General features: G+C 39.1%; 1 protein-coding gene across 1 annotated transcript in view; it reads left to right on the forward strand.

The window, feature by feature from the left end:
- The first annotated feature begins 1,169 nt into the window (after positions 1-1,169).
- The window catches only part of itga4 (integrin alpha 4), a 41,375-nt gene continuing 24,576 nt past the window's right edge, over positions 1,170-17,968 (forward strand). Inside the window, exons 1-10 of the mRNA XM_063006126.1 lie at positions 1,170-1,518; positions 4,694-4,806; positions 8,549-8,643; positions 11,210-11,339; positions 11,464-11,531; positions 11,910-12,039; positions 13,251-13,336; positions 14,438-14,500; positions 14,942-15,079; positions 16,473-16,581. Coding sequence (XP_062862196.1) covers positions 1,331-1,518; positions 4,694-4,806; positions 8,549-8,643; positions 11,210-11,339; positions 11,464-11,531; positions 11,910-12,039; positions 13,251-13,336; positions 14,438-14,500; positions 14,942-15,079; positions 16,473-16,581 — 1,120 coding nt within the window. The 5' untranslated portion in view covers positions 1,170-1,330. The remainder of the gene's footprint in view (positions 1,519-4,693; positions 4,807-8,548; positions 8,644-11,209; positions 11,340-11,463; positions 11,532-11,909; positions 12,040-13,250; positions 13,337-14,437; positions 14,501-14,941; positions 15,080-16,472; positions 16,582-17,968) is intronic.

Raw genomic sequence — 17,968 nt, forward strand, 5'->3', positions numbered from 1 at the left:
AAGTTTGATCATATCACCCCAGTTCTGGAGCAGCTTCACTGGCTGCCCATTACCATGCGTATACAGTACAAAATTATACTTCTCACCTATAAGGCAATCCATGGGTTGGGCCCCCGTTATCTTTCAGACCTCCTAAAATTCTACAATCCGTCCCGTAACCTAAGGTCATCAGATGCCGGTCTCCTAGTGGTCCCCAGGTTCAGACTGAGCACCATGGGTGGCAGATCTTTCAGTGTTGCTGCCCCTGCGCTTTGGAACTCTCTTCCATCCTCGTTACGGTCTACTTCTTCTCTATCCAAATTTAAAACTTTACTAAAAACCCATCTCTTTTCTCTTCACTTTTCCCCTTCCTCCCCTGCTATTTTGGTGTGATTGTTATTTTTGTTATTTTTGTTATTTTTGTTTGTAAAGCGACCTTGGGTTTTTGTGAAAGGCGCTATATAAGTGTAACTTATTATTATTATTATTATTATTATTAAATATCCTACTGTGTGGTTTTTTTAAAAATGTTATTAATAATTTTGGCGATGGGTGCCCTTTTTTTTGGCTTGAGCACCTGCCCCCAAAAATGTCTGTGCACGTGCCTGCTACCCACTGCAACACTGTGCCACCCATTTCAGAACTTTAAACATTTTAAATCTTGCAAACTTTCAGAATGTGCAACAGTAAGAACTTGTTGAAACAATTTTCTGAAGTGTAAATGTTCTAAAGTTGTAAGTTTTAAGTACAGTTTTTATACTTAACAAAAATTTTTTATTTTGGCACAGATGTGGAACCTAATAATTTGTTTAAACTCTTGTAAATGAAGTACATTCAAAACCCTCGAACATCAGGTATTAAAACTTTTCTTAAACTTTTGAATGTTCAAACATTTCCAGCTCAGACGTTTTTTTATGGTTGTTGTGGAATTTTGGAGCGGGGTTCTCTCGACGCCCTCTCCAGGCTCACACGCGCTCCAGCGGTGCTTCATCAAAGCGAGCGTGTCTGTGGTGCCTCCTCCCTTTACCCCTGTGTCATGAAACTGTAGGGGAGAGTGGGGTAAAGTAAAGCAGAGGAGGGTAAAACTGAGCAGAGGAGGGGTGTAAATTAGGACAGAGGAGGGGTCTTTCGTGCCGGTCAGCAGCAGCAGCAGTTTGAGGAGCTGCAGATGTTCAGAGCGCAACAGGCGCGCAGACACGGACGCGCTCCAAACTCCTGACTGAGTCCTGACTACTGACAGAAGAGTTCGTTCAGGGATCAGATCGAGATCTTTCATTTATCCAGCTGTGATCATTGTTATTTTTCTATCGCCTGAATTCTTTTGACCGACTGTAGATCTCAGGAACGCACTATGGAGGAACGGAGGACCTGGTGGTGCTACGTGAGGGTGATTAGCGCACTTTTGGGGTGTGTGTGGTGCTTGCTGAACTCTGTGGATTGCTATAATTTAGACCTGGATAACTTTTTGCACTTCAGCGGACCTAACGGATCTTTATTCGGGTATTCGGTTCTTCTGCACGAGGTGCCAGAGAGCCCATGGTGAGTCCATGCAGCAGGGCGTTCAACTCTGCATTGACACCTTCATGTGGGAGATTGAAATGTGCTTCATTAGATATGTGATGCTTAATATTTAACCCACAAAAAATGAGTTTTTTTTCTATTTGGTGTTGCACCACGAAATGGTATCTCCTTAATGCATTTAAGATGCTTTAAGGAGATACTGACATGCTTTTTCTATGGCACTGATCCAAAAACTTTAAGGTACCCTTAGGGATTTAACAGCGCCAGACAGATGTGGTTGGAAATGTGCTTCATTAGGTGTGACACTGCAATTGTAAATAAGGTAGAAGACCAAGTTGTGACAAATATTACATAGAACCATACCAATGAAGAACAATTTCTGGTTCCTTAATAATCTTCAGATAAATTGTGCTTTAAACACTTTTGTCCCTTTAAAAGACAAAAAATATAAATGTATAAAAATCACCATAAATGTGTTATTTATTAATTCAACGACTTCAAGAGTATTGATTCCCTGGAACACTGGGTTCATCACAAACAAATACAAACTCACCCATTCAGCATAATGTCTACATTGAGGCAATCTACTGGTATATTTTAGAAGGTAAGAGAAACTTCAGTCAGCAACAGTATATCCTCCCCATGTCTAAATTATGTGAAAGGTTAATTGTAGGCTGTGTTGGCATCTGTAGCAACATGGGTCCTGGGGACCTGGGTTCAATGTTCTCTCGCCTGTGTGGGTTTTCAGCAACATAAGCAATAATTATTTTAATCACTTATGGCAACAATGCAACCTATTGTAGATTATTATTATTATATGTTGACTCCTGTTGGTGGCAACGCTGGTACATTCAGTTCTACACAGCAACATGGGTCATGAGTTGAACCCTCACATGTTCTCCTTGTGTTTAGTTTTTTTCAGAAACATGCAGAATGTGTATTGGTTGTTTTAAATTGGCCAGCGCACCCAATTATTGCGGGTGGTACCCAACCCACAGCGACCAGGATGAAGGGATTGGTGAAAATAAGTTAATGAATATCAATGTTTACAAAAACTGTAAACAAACCATGTATTGAAACGTTCTTTGGGTATGCCATTTCCTGTCACATGTTAAGAATGTACCCTTTGTGAAAATGGATTTCGAGAAGTTGCTTAATTAAGAATAATACCCAATATGAGAAAAGTTTGAAGGTAGCAGCAGGAAAAAAGTGATTTATGCTTGCACATGCTTTTGGGAGGTGGTGAAACCCCAGAAGAAACCACACAAGACATGGGGAAACAGGCCATTTTATATAGACAGTATCTCAGGAACACTAACTTATTTATCATTACTTAAAATATATAGGGACAAATAAGCCACCTACAGGTTTGTTCTGGGAGGTAAGAGAAGTCCTGCATGGTAGGATAGGTCAAACCAAGCAAATAGACAGCAACAGATCCTGCTGTGCTACGACGCTGCTTGTGTCATAATTATGTGATAGTGTCATATAATTATGTGTAGACTGTGTTGCAGCACATGCCAGATTTCTCACAGACATGAACTGAGGGTGACAGTTGAACCCTGGTTATTAGGAGACATGTTGCTGGGTTACTTTACCATCTGTGGCACCATACTGCCCACTGGTCATCAAACAAATCATTTCAGCACATGCAGATAAATAACATTTAAAAGGCTTATCAACCTGATCTCATTTTAGATAGTCGTCACAATCTAGTGAAATACTGAAAAGGTTTTTTATTCGTGTAGAATGATACATTAACAGTTTGTAAAAATCTTCTGTGACCCCATCCTATTTGATCCCAACTCTAAAGAGATTCCTTAACTTCTCTTTAAGGGTTATGGGGTAACAGTTTGGCTGTAGTGGATACTGTAGTGGTAAAATACAGCAACAGGAGTGTGTTAGACAATCCCATCCAAAACTATCGACATTAACCTTAAATGCCCCTAACTACTGTGTCTATAACAGCCTCCAATCTTCTGGAAAGACTTGACACATGACTTTGGAGTGTGCCGGTGCCTTTTCAGGCAAAATATCATTTGTTGATCTTTTTTGATCATTTGATCAGGCAAGTTCTTTGACACCAGACTTGTCAAACGAGGTCCTTGCTTTGTGCACTGGGGCACAATCATGCTGGAACAAAAGGAACCCTTTCTAAATTTGTTGCCACAGAATTGGAAGCTGGTTATTTATGTTTTAGACTTGATTTTTATATACTTGTTAGCAATAGGTGTGGCTGAAACCTGGAGACAATGTTAAAGAGCAGAAATTAAGATGATTTGGGCTCGTGCAGAGGAGGGTTGAGGGTTAAATTGAGAGAAGGGTGCTGAGACTGGAGCCGTCAGGCTGGAGGAGGACAGGAAGGACAAAGAGGTTTATGGATGTGGTGAGGGAGGACATGCAGGTGGTTAGTATTACATAAATTGATGTTCAAGATAGGGTAAGGTGGAGACATCCTAACGGGAGTAGCCAGAAAAGATAAAGAAGAGTTACTTTGTGAAGGGATTTATTGTAAAGCAGTGGTGGCTGGGACTAAGGAAGCTAACATGACAAGATTATGCCGGTTCCTCTTCTACAACATTAAAAAGAGTCAGCATTTTTTCTCTGTATGGAAGCCACTCAGATTCTTCTCCAATCACTTGTCATTTTGAGGCTGGACTACTCTAACTCCCTCAGGTGCCCCCATGCCCCCACTATTAAATACCTGCAACTGTTAAAATGCAGCTGCCCGTCTGGTTTTCAACCAACCCAAACCATGTCTTTAGTAGTAATGGATTAGAAAAGTGATGGGTTAACCATCATTACATTGTGTACAGTAGGCGCTCAGATTTAGCAGCCCATCACCACTGAAAGCAGGGTTCAAATATCTGAGGCGCTATTGGTCAGCTGGGTGTCTAGACAGACATTATTGGCTCTGTCTGAGAAAGGGAATGTCTGAAGCCCTGCAGTGGATTGGCGCCCTGTCCAGGCTGCCTTGTGCTAAGTGTTGCTTGATGAAACTGGACCCACCACAACCCTGAACAGGATGAATAAGGTTGATAAAAATGTAATAATCAAAATTAGAATTATGTTTAGTGTAGCAGACATGCAAAACAATGCTCTGTCATTTCACGTACATTTGAGTTATTGAATAACATTTAGGTTTTGCCATGTTATAGCCCGTGTTTAACCTGAATGGCTGTTTCATTTTCAGGTTGGTTGTGGGAGCACCAGTTGCTGACTCGGCTTTTGACCCCAATGTCAAAAAACCTGGAGCCATCTACAAGTGCCATGTGTTAACCAAGAAGTGTGAACCACTCCAAACTGGTGGGTCTGATTCTCTCATTACTGTCAACTAAACAAAAATCAAAAACTTAATTAAAATGATAATAAATACATTCCAGTTCCTGCATGTTGTACATTGGCATACTTGTTATGAACTCTGTTAAGTCTGTTGGTCTTCTCGACTGTTTTTAAAGAAAAAAACACCCTCAACAATTAAAATACTGTGATACTCAGAACTTTTGGAACATTGGAACTTTGGAGCAATTTCAGAATGTATACTGTACATGTTTAGAACTACAGAACAAACAGAACATTTAAACTTTAGAACTTAAAACTACAGAACGGTTTAACATTAAAACACAAGATTACAGAAGATTTAAACCTTAGAGCATTTTAAATTATATAAATCTTAAAATTCAGAACTTTATAACCTTTGAGCATCAAAAGAATTCAAAACTTCTCATAATGTTCCAAATTTAGGACCGTTAAGACTTTTGAATGTTCAGATGTTTTTATTGGATGAAAATATTTGGATTTTTGAGCTTTCAGGTTTTTATATTTAGAACCTTTCTTTGAGAAATGAAGTGATATTTCATCTGAAGTTTCCATACAGCAGATCAGCTGCTCCGGTTCTACTGTGTACAGCTCTGTGTGTGTGTGTGTGTGTGTGTGTGTGTGTGTGTGTGTGTTTCCTTCTTTAAACTACTGACAACAACTTCAGCAACTAGTCAACATAACAGAAATGTGTTTTCGGATCTAAAATATTTTATAGAACATTTCGTTTTCTGCACCTTTAACAAATGAGCTGAAGGTGTTAGTGGTGGAAAATAACTTGGTGAGGACCTTGGAGACAAATTCAGAGATGAACTGAAACTCAAAAACAGGAACCTTTCCTTTTCTGCTTAGTATGGAATAATTTCACTTCTTTTTTTTTACAAATTTGGAAAATCCATTTTTCCGTCTGAATTTCTCAATTACGGAATAACAGCCCAGGTTCAGATTTGAGCAAGTTGTGGTTCATTCTCTTTTACTAAACATTTCTCGTTTTAAACACACTTCTGTCCTGCTGGGTTTGAAATGAATCAATGTGCTGCCCTGACTGCCCTACTTGTAAATAATCTGTATTGCACAAATTTTTATCGCTGCTATATTGTTTATTTTATTCTATGTTTATATATAATATACCCTTTCTATTTTTTACTTAGTCTGCCAGTGTACCGTACTGTACATCCTCACTGCACACTTTGCCTGATGTTGTACTGTTCATGCTGCTGCTATAGTGTGTATTGTTTATTATACGTTTAGATTTAGTGCCCCTTTTTATTATTTAATTTGTTGTATGTATGTTGACACCTGCACCAAAAGGAATTCCTTGTACATCTGGTACTTGGCAAATAATAATGATTCTCTCGTACTTAATGTAAATACAGTACTGAGCAAAAGGGGTGTAAATAAGTCATGCCGGCTAGTTGAGTGGGTGAGTCCTTCATTTTCTTCCTCAGTGAGGACTGGAACTGTTCTAGATCAGACTTGAATCTGTTTTCTACCAGAAAAAAAGACAGAACTGGAATTGGACATGTTTTATGATGGGCTGCAAGTTTACAAAAAATCTTGTTAAACAGATTTCCAAAGCTTCCCTTATTGAGATGTTTATTCATCATTTATTTTTACTAGCCACTTTAATCTGGGCAGGGTCACATGGGTCTGGCGACACCTTGGAATGGGCACCATCATGCATTCATTCACTCAACTACACAATTTAGAGTAGCCAATTTACCTACTGCATGTTTTTGGGTGGTAAAAGGAACTACCTGGAAGAAGGTCATGTGGATATGGGAAGAACATGATAAAGTCAGACAGTGACCGAAAAAGTGACCAGATCAAACCCAGGTCCTCAGGGCTCATGATTTTGCTGTTTAACATTTACTCAATCAACTGTGCCACTATGCTGCCCTTTGATATTTATTTTAGGGTTATTTATAGTAATAAATAAATCAATCAAATGAAGATATAAAACATTTTATTTATTCATTCATCTTTAGTAAGAGATTTATTCTGGTCAGTGCTGCAGTGAATCCAAAGCCCATACTTTTAACACTGGGCAATGGAACAGCATTGGGTTTTTGCCAGATACTCTGATTTACTCCAGAGCTCCTGAAACAATGCCCAGTGTGGACTGGCTGCCCCTAAATGTGAGTGGGTGAGAAAGTGAGTATCAGTGCAAATGTTCACACTTCCAACCATGAGGCCTCGTAAACACTACTGGTTCTCACAAGGTGAAAGTACACTGGACCTGAAACAAAGAGTGTGAAGACTGAAATGAATCATCTGACAGTTATCAGTTTCTGCTTTTCTCATGTGTGACATGTTCAGTTCCACTCGAAGAACGAGAAGACTTGGCTATTTTTCACATCAACGAAAAACTACCGCCATGATTTTTCTTATAACCAATAATAGTAATTCTAAATAAAAAAAAACAGGCAGAACATGCAGTAACTGGATTAAAAAGGTCACTGAGTCAGAATCTTGCATGGGAAAAACTCCCAGAATACCTTTCACTAATGAACATGCATTTCTTAGTTCAACCTGCCACACAAGTTAGTGGTCTTTCCTGTTGTCATGACTTTTTTCATCTTCATATTGATCTGACATCCCAACTTTTCTCTTTCCTTATGAGGATCTTCAGGTCTTGCTGATTTTCTGCTTTAAATTTTGTCATAGGGCGGCCTGGTGACTCAGTGGTTAGCACTGTCGCTTCACAGCAAGAAGGTCCTGGGTTCGATCCCCAGGTGGGGAAACCAGGTCCTTTCTGTGCAGAGTTTGCATGTTCTCCCCGTGTCTGCGTGGGTTTCCCCCAGGAGCTCTGGTTTCCTCCCACGGTCCAAAAACATGCAGTCAGGTTAACTGGAGACACATGTGTGTGTGTATGTGTGTCTGCCCTGTGATGGACTGGCGCCCCGTCCAGGGTGTTACTGTTTGCCTTGCGCCCATTGAAAAGCCAAGATAGGCTTCAGCACCCTAACTGGATAAGCGGTTAAGAAAGTGAGTGTAAATTTTGTCATACACATATCAAAGGTTATGGATGTCTTTTGCCTGTGTGGAACTGGTCTGTTGATCAGTGTAGAGATTCCTCATTAGAATGATGTTTTCTGTGGTTAACACAATATAACACAGACAAACGCTTTGCTGTGGTTAATGAAGCACACATTGGCTTCCTTCTTAAATTCCTGGGCTTTTTTCATAATCCAGTGCACATCTGTGATGATCCCCTGAATGCTGCTTTTCTGAATCCTGTCTCTTCTCTGTCCGTGTAAGGCTCTAGTCTGTGTTAAATAATCTTCAGCATAATTTCACTGGTGTGTGATATGAGAATTACCAGGGTATCTTTTTAATTGCATCTTAGTGTCTGAAATGATTCATGACTATTCACGCATCCTTTTAGCCTTTATATAAGAAGCTGTAAAATTAAGTCTAGTATTAAATAACCTGTATAATGTTAAAGATGCTCCAGGGTGCTCAGGTTTAATGAGATATATAGATACTCCAGGGTGTGCTGTATTCTCCTCTACAAACTACAAAGTTTAAAAAGAACAATCATAAAGTAAAGAATAATAAATAATGATAGGGTCTATGAGAGTAGGGAGTACTGAGAAGGTAAATTCCATCCTGTATGTTCTGTAGATGTCTTATACAGCTCAGCTTGATAAAACTTTGAAGAAAAAAAACCTTGAGGAGAACCACTTACTTAAATATGTAACCCACTCTGTGTTTTGATCTTGTGCAGGTGTGGAGGAATGTGGGAAAACATGCCAGGCTGAAAACGATAACCAGTGGCTGGGAGTCAGCCTGTCCCGACGCCCATCCAGCGGTGAAGTACTGGTACGAGTTCCAGTTCACTTTTCATTTACATCCAGTAAACTACAAATATGATTCACCATTATGTGACCGAACACATGTAGAAATTCCTTCTAGTTATTGAGTTCAGGTGTTTCAGCAACACCCATTTTTGGCCAGTATCGGTTCCAGCATGAATGTACCACAAAGCAAGATCCATAAAGACATTGGTTTACTAGTTTGATGTGGAGGAATTGTAGTGGTCTATACAGAACCTTGACCTCAATCAATTATTGAACATGTTTAATTGGGTTGAATTGAAATGTTACTGTGACGTGCCTGATCTCACAAATGTTCTCACTCACTCACTCACTTTCTTAATTCTTATCCAGTTAGGGTCACGGGGGGTGCTGGAGCCTAACCCAGCTTTTCATACATAAACACACACACACACACACACACACACACACACACACACACATTCACCTATGGGGCAATTCAGTGTCTCCAATTAACCTGACTGCATGTTTCTGGACTGTGGGAGGAAACGGGAGCTCCCGGAGGAAACCCATGCAGACACAGGGAGAACATGCAAACTCGGACTTCCCCACCTGGGGATCGAATCCAGGACCTTCTACCCACTGAGCCACCGTGCCGCCCACAAATGTTCTCAAATATGAATAAATTAATATTATTTTAATCTGAAATTATCTTAAGATGTGGTTTCTAGTGGTAGGTATTGACCTGCCTAAAGCATGCCTAAAGTAAGTTATTTATAAACAAATAAACAATTCTTTTATAAATACTATATCAATTAAATGTACAATAACATATGCAAAAAATACTAAACATAGTTTGCTTTAAGGTTTTTTATTACTTGATTTAAAAAATGAATAAAATACACTATATGGCCAGAAGTATGTGGACACCCCTCCTAATTATTGAGTTTAGGTGTTTCAGCCACACTTCTTTCTAATATGAGTAGAAAAATTAGTCAGAAACTGTATTGTTTGTGAACACAGTTTAAGGAAGGCCATTTCTCGGTCCAGTTTGACTGTACCTTTGTGAACAAAGTGAGATTAATAAAGACATGGTTTAATGAGTTGGGTGTAGAGGAACTTTGCTGGCTTGTATAAAGCCCTGACCTTGATGCTACTGAACACCCTAGAAGGAAATCAGAACATCAATTACAGGCCAAAATTTTGATGCTATAGCTTTATGAGCATGTACTCCTACAGACACACTTTAAAATGTTATAAAGTAGGCTTTGACATCCGCAAAGTGGCGGCCATCACTGTACTCATGCCCATGGTTTTAGAATGGTATGTCCAAGCAGCTCATACTTCTGTCCATATAGTGTATGTCATTGGTCCATCGGCGCCCAGACAAGTGAGGGTAGTCTAGCTTAAACTCGTTTAAAGTGTATAATTTAAACTTAATCACCACTGTTCACCTTTAAAGGGACGTTTTCACTGTTTGTACGTGTTTATACATATCTTTCTGACAGTGTATACGTAGGATAGACTCGGGTCAGAGTAAAATTACTGGTGTTGAGTTAGAGCCTTCAAAGTTAAATAAACACTTTAGTCTAAACCAAAGTAGCAGGTTTGAAAGACGTCTACTAAAACATTACAGGTAAACATGATGTGTTTGATTACAGTGAGGAGGACACATTCGACCATTTTTATTTCCAGTTCATGTCATATATACACACATCATGGCTTTTAATGCTGTACTTATAAACACAGTAATATGAATTTACAAATAAAGAACCAAACTAATAGAGAGCAGAAAGTATAACATTTGTCCTTTGTTGCTGACAGTTACAACTGAGCTAAAGTACTTGAACTTTTTATACAAATGGTGTTCCAGCAGGACAGTGATCCAAATCACATTCTGGAATAATCCTGAAAAGAAACTTTTGGAACGGCCTTCCCAAAGTTCTGACCTTAGCACTTTTAAGAATAAGTGGACTGTACTGAAAAATCAAGAATTACATTTGATTAAATTCCACCAATTCTGCCCAGTGGAGTGGTCAAAGATCCAACCAGAGGTCTGACAGGAGCGTGTTAATGGCTTAATGGTCCTAATGTTGGTCTTAATGGTGTAGGCAGGACACAGGATAAATAAAGCTGGTTTAGTACAGAATCAGGTAGTAATGGAACAATATCTTGGAGTGTGGGCAGAACATGAGGTCCCCTGCAGATCCCTAATGAACTGATCTGAGTAATCTGTGCCGCAAAACCGATGTTGCAAAATGCCCTCTTGAGCTGGCATTCTTACCAGAAATGCTTAAATTTAATAAAGATCTCAGGAGGGTCTTGAGTTTCAGCCACAAACATTTTGCAACAGTAGAACGAGTATTCTCGGAACAATGAAGACTGACTTGTATTAACTACTAGTGTTATTCATGAAGAGGAGTAATGCGTTCAGTTAAAGACCACTGGTGTTTTAGTGCATGTTTACTTGCTTGTTTGTAGTTTCTAACATGACTAAGAACTGATGCCTGTACGTTGATTATCATCTCATCTGACAGTCATGCCCAGGCTGTAACTCATTACATCTAATACAAAAGCACACTTGTACGCCCTTCTCCTGCTTCTAATTTCAGGCATGTGGACATCGCTGGAAGAACGTCTACTTCATGAAGAAAGACAATCAAAACAAGCTGCCACATGGCGTCTGCTTTCAGTTCAACTCCAATTTTAGCAGTACGACCAACTACATCCCCTGCTACAGAGGTAGTATTATTTACCATGGGTCACGCTGGTGTGTTTGGGGCATTGTACTCTGTAAATGAACAGAAGAAACAGTGTTCGACACCGAAGACAGGCGGCATGTCTAAAAGTCTGTTTTTCTGTACAGATCATCAGAGGAAATTTGGTGAGAACTATGGATCCTGTCAGGCCGGGATTTCTAATTTCCTCACTGAGGTAGGCACACCTCTCACCAGCTCATGTTTAATGAGAATAATATAAGGCAATTTAATCATATAAAATAGTGCAGTTGTAGCCTGGTGGTTAAGGTACTGGACTAGTAACCAAAATGTCTCTGGTTCAAGCCCTACCACTGCCAGGTTGTCACTGTTGGGCCCTTGAGCAAGGCCCTTAACCCTCAGTTGCTTAGGCAATGTCCTGTCACAGTAATGTAAGTCACTTAGGATAAAAGTGTCTGCTAAATGCTGTAAATGTAATATAATCTAGCTATTTTTTAATGCATTTGTAATTACGACTGTAATATTTACAGATGTGATTCTTCCAGACTCTTACACTGTGAAAAAAGTACTTTTATGCTGTTGGTGTATTTTGCAGGATCTGATGATAATGGGAGCTCCAGGTAGCTCTTACTGGACCGGTTCTGTTCTGGTCTACAACATCTCCAGCAAGGTTTTTGCTGCCTACGTGGACGATGACAACACGGTGCTCTTTGGCAGCTATCTTGGTGAGTCATGCTATTTAAAATTCAATTCTCCACCCTGCCCAGGAAAACTACAGAATTACAGAAAAAAGGAACACACAGTTATAGATCTGAGGCTTGGCGTTGATGACCTGGCTCACAACTGACATTCCAATTCATCCCAGTGGTCATAATGTTATGTCTCGTCGGTGTAAGTCAGTGTAACATAATAAAAAGTGTAAAAAGTGGAAGGATAGAGCTGTGTAGTTGTTCAACACATTGCATTTATTCATATCATCTAAATTTATGTTCTTACCTCAGTCACAAACACAAATAAGACTTTTAGAATCTAACAAGAAACAAAGAACCAAGACATTCAGAGATTATAAATGCTTGTGAGGACTAGGACCAGGATTACGTGAATCAGAAAGGCCCTAAGGACTGAAGAGGATTCTTTCCCCTTTTTTTCCCCTTATGGTCAATGATGTACTGTATTAGTAACTCAGACTAACTGAAACAAAAGATGAGTAAAATCTTCAATAAAGAAGGTCGTATACTAAGTATGTTGTGGGTACAGATTACTTGTATGGGTGATGTAAGATGAACATAAGGCACCAGGATGTTAAAAAGCAAAGAGGTTTTGGTTACAATAACAGGAAACCATGTGGTTTGCATGCTTTTGAACTTCACTGCTGTTTATGGCAAACAGTTTGTTTCTAATAAGCTTAATACTGCAAATATGCAAGACATAAACAAAAATTGATCATCTCTGTTTGGAACAAGCTGTTTATTTCTGTGTATTGGTATTAATTTGTAAAAAACCCACCTTAGTTACTCAGCCACCCAGTACATCAGTGTAAATCTTTGAACCTTAGGAAAAACTTAAATGTTTTATAGGAACACTGCCACATTGTAAAGCAATTTCACAATATGTAAAAAGAAATGCTGAAGTGTATCAATCTGAAAAGTATAGCAAATATATTTCTAATGCTCAAGGACTTTAGCAGACCACAGAGTGCAGCATTATCTCCAAATATTGGTTGACCTGCCAAAATGTTTTAATTCAGTTTAATTTATTGGCAGCATTAATTAAGAAACTTTTAAAGTGTCTCAACCAGGCATTTGGGTAGGATAGCAGTCTACGCACTAGCCCACCATTGCCAATAGTACATTTTGATGTTGGATTTTTGTACTTTTTTTTATTATGTATCAGTTTTATTATGTATCAAACTAAAACACTGTGTCTTCTACTTCAGGTTACTCTGTGAGTGCTGGTCACTTCCTTTCCCCCTACAGTATGGAGATAGTGGGCGGTGCGCCTCAGCACAGCCAGACGGGCAAAGTACGTAAATTTTTTCATTTATTACTTTAGCAGACACGTAATTTAAAGTAAAATGCTGGAGGCACGGGCCGCTCAGGTGGCGCAGTGGTAAAAACACACGCTGGAACCAGAGCTGTGATCTCGAATACATCGTATCGAGTCTCAGCTCTGCCTGCCGGCTGGGCTGAGCAGCCACATGAACAACGATTGGCCTGTTGTTCAGATAGGGGTGGGATATTAAAGCCGGATAGGGTCTCTCTCATAACTAATGCAATTATGACCTCTGTTGGCTGATTGATGGCGCCTGCACAGAGACAGGAAAAGAATGCTGTCAGGGTGTGTCTCTCCGTACACAGTGCTGATTCGCATTGCACTCGTCAAAGTGTAGGTGACAAGATGCATACGGCTGCTGGCCACGTGTCGGAGGGGGCGTGGGTTAGCTTCGTTCTCCTCAATTAGAGCGGGGATCGGCATTGTGGAGAGGAAGCATGACGCAATCGGGCAATTGGACGCGATAAAATAGGGAGAAAAAAGGGAGAAAAAGGGGAGAAAATGTATCAACAAAATATTTAAAAAAAATGCTGGAGGCATAATTCCAAGCCAGCGTTTGTATTGACATTATGAGGGTCGTAGGATTTTAGGGTTTTCTGCAACTTTATGTGAATAATTGGATTACAGATTTATTTATCTAAAAGAAGACAAATAATTCACTATGTAAGCTGACATTTCATGCTGGATACATTTCTGTTGTATATCTGGTATATTTTTTAATTAATTATATAAATTGAGCACTCTGTATAAAAAGAATCGTCTCCTCACACAGAGTTCATTGTGTTCTAAGCCTTTACTGTCTCAGTTCAGGAGGTAGAATGGTTTTGTACTCTGTGTTTGGACCCTCAGTGTGACCGTTATTACACGTGCTGTTGAAAACCGTTACTGCTCTTCTGTCTGAGCAGAGAGGAAACAGGTCGTTACTCCCAGCAGTATAGAACAGAAACTTTTACTACCAGTCTACTGAAAACAACCCCAGTCTGTCTGATAATCCTGTGATATGTTCTCCCTGTGAATGATCATGTCTGTTTGGGTTGGTTGAATTGTTCTCTGATATAATCTTGTCTACAGGCTTATATCTTTAAAATGGAAGGAAACACTCTGAGCATCGTGAATGAGACGAGCGGCTCTCAGGTGAGTGTGGGTGCACAAGCACTGTGGGATGTGAATTCACACACAGAGGTCAACCAACATCAACAAAAAAGTAGTATTTAAATAAATTATTATATTATTATTGTTATCAATATTTTTTTTAAATTATTATTACTTAACAATAATTTTATTACTACTACTGCATTATTATTATTATTATTATTACTATTATAATTATATTATACTGTTATTATCTTTGTGTTTTATTATTGTTATAAATAAATTGCACTTTTATGATATAATCTTATGTTATTATTACTTAATTGAAATTTTAATATTATTATTAAATTATACTTTTTAGCATTTACACAATTTATTATTAATATCATTATTATTTTGAAATTATAATATTATTTTTTATAGTTGTAGTTTTTTGTTGTAGTTGTTTAGAAGTGTTAATATTATTATATATTTTTAATACAGCTGGGCTCATACTACGGTGCGAGTGTTTGTGCGGTAGACCTGAACGCTGATGGACTGTCTGATCTGCTGGTTGGTGCTCCGATGTTCAGTACAGTGAGAGAGGAGGGTTGTGTTCACGTCTACATCAACCAGGGCCATGTGAGAACAACATTACACCCTGCACTATATTATACACCCAACACACCACCAGAACCATGTGAGAACACAACATTACACCCTGTACTATATTATACACCCAACACACAACCAGACTGTAATTAATAGCATAAAAGTCACATACAAAGAAAAAACTGAAATATAAAGACAATATATGAGGTCTGCATCCTGCAGCAGGGAAACTCAAGTTCTTAGATCCAATGTGAGGTATAAACTAGATTGACCAGTTTAAAGAGAAAAACAAGTTTTAAGATGTAGTTTAGTTTACTTTCATGTTTTACACAGACACAATGAGACCAGATCCACTTATTAATGTTTTATTTTTCTTACAAATGTTTTTCCCTATTTTTGCATTTTTGCCAAATGATGCTGTTCCCTTTTATTAATATCTAACATTTGATTACATAATGGTTGAGCTCCCACACTCAAAATTGTTTACTGGTTCCCAGAACCAGCACCACCTCGTTGATGGAAATGATTTGAAGCTTTTATTTACACTTGGGTTGTGAGCTTGGTTTGAGATACTCATTGCTGACTTTGATCTGAACATTTCAAGGCTACATTGATGGAACAGCTCTCACGATTCCCAGGCTCTGAGTCAAATATTAACCAGATTCACTTAAAGCCTGGAGCTCACAAGCCTTTTTTTATACAAACACCATTCATTGTTTATTTAGAAGTAAACATAAGCCTAGCTGTGTTTCATTAGCTCAGCTAGCTATCAATTTCATTTGGTAAACTGGTTGATTGGGTAACAATCTGGGAAATTAATTTTTATTAGCATTTTTTCAACTTTTTGCACTCAGTTTAGTCATGGCCAACTGAAGCTTATCTGTGTCCTGTTGCTGCACCACCCCCACCCTGATCGTGGAGGGATAAGGCCGAAGATCACTTATTTTCACCTGCTAGGTGTGAGTTCTCACCACAGCATCAAGTGTGGAGAGGCTTGTGCTGCCATTTGTGATCAGCAGGCATCCTGACCAGTCAGCAGAGGTCATAAGTGCCCACCAACAAGGAACCCTGTTTCAGCCATTGTCCCCCTACAGGCACTTGGCTGGCTGATAGCAGAGCTGAGATTTAAACTTGAGAGAGCTCGAGATGTCAGCACTGGTGGGCTAGCGAGTGTTACCTCTGCACCCCTTAAGCGCCTCATGTTTTGTTTATCAATCATCAATTTTATAAACGTCATTTTAGTGTCTGAGTTCATATCTTTATGTCATGCTGGTCACTGGGACATGAACACCTCCATTAACAGCCTTCACAGCATCACCGTTCATCAGAAGCAATTACACATCAGAAGATAAGTCTCTCTATAGAGCTGAATAGGCAGCATATCAGTTACAACAGCACTAAAGAGTTACATTTCTCTGCCCAGGCCAACATGAAGGAAGCAGAATTCAAGCTGGTGGGCAGAGATTCGTATGCAGCCCGCTTTGGAGAGACCATCACTGACCTCGGAGACATTGACAATGATGGATATCCAGGTAACTCAGTCTGGGCAAAATGTTCTAAGTCTTTTTCACCTGGTTTTAGATCACAATTTGTGTGAAAAATAACTAGTGCACAAGCCTAAATACACAGTTAATGCATCAAATAATTGGCAACCTGCAAATTGAGCATCTCATTTTCATGTGTTTGCAAATAATAAAAATGGTACAAAGTGAACATGCAAGATGATCAGAACGTAAAGTTGTGGCGACCCCTAAATACATGAGCAGCTGACAAATAAAAAAGCATGTGAATCTTATACCTCCCAAAACCAGGTGTAAACAAACAACAGCCAAGTTGCTGATGGCAGTTGCCAGGTCCTTTATTGCATTTCATACATGGTGTTGATTTATTCATTTAAAATTTTTAGAACTATTTAGGGGCAGAGACTTGGTTTTGAAATACTTTTCAATAAAGCAACTTCATGAGATGTTTTTTATCTCTCAAGTCTAAAACAAAATCTGGCAACCCTGATCATGCCGGCAGCAGTGCAGGCTTTAAAGTTTGGTGTTTGGTGAAGTATAGTGCTTGGATCATTTTAATACACACACTAGAATACATCGAAAATGTATTATACACAAAGAATAAAACGTTTTGTGTCCTCTGTTGGCTGCTATTATCTATTAGTCATGCTTAATTTATGAGGTACTCTGGCCCACTATTAAGTGAATAAAGCCAGAAGCTCTTGCTGTGTGGGTGTTTAAATGAAGTCATCTGAAGCCATCTAAAATCGGTCTGATCTTCATGCATTAGAGTTCTAATTTTGAATCGGAAGGATGTAGTTTTAAATCTGCTCTCTCACTGAGCCTGTTTTAGATCAGTCTGGTAATGAGAATTGAAACTCTGTTCCAGGCGGCAGCAGCACAGGCTTTACGGTCTGGTGTCCCAATCATTTTAATGGGCATCCTCCTAAACAGACAGAATTTATCAAGCATAAATTATATACAGCATACAGCTTATACACAGTTTTTATTTAATGTCCTAATCTTTTTGTATGAGAGACAGTTTTGATTCCTTTTATGGTCTGAGTTGTGGGTGTCAGTGCTGTTTATCAGTGTTCACTGTGGGTTTGAACATGATGGTTTGGTGGTAAGGGAGTGTGTCTGGTTAAAGGTTTAGTGAAGTGAAAACAGCTTGGTTAGAAGAGGCAACCATAGCTGCAAACCACACGAAATTCTCACAGAGTGGCGTAGAATATCATCCAGCTCACACAAACGCACACATGACTTGTAATCCTATATTTGTGGGCTATTTCAGTTACTTGTGTATTACTGTGGGTATTTTTGCATTTTGTTCCTAAAGAAAGATTTGCATTGATATGCACGCAAAAATGACATACCCATAATGCAAAGCAAGGTGATCAGCTCTTCTTTTGCTGTCAAA

The sequence above is a fragment of the Trichomycterus rosablanca genome, chromosome 12 (genome assembly GCF_030014385.1).
Source record: "Trichomycterus rosablanca isolate fTriRos1 chromosome 12, fTriRos1.hap1, whole genome shotgun sequence".
Classification (NCBI taxonomy): domain Eukaryota; kingdom Metazoa; phylum Chordata; class Actinopteri; order Siluriformes; family Trichomycteridae; genus Trichomycterus; species Trichomycterus rosablanca.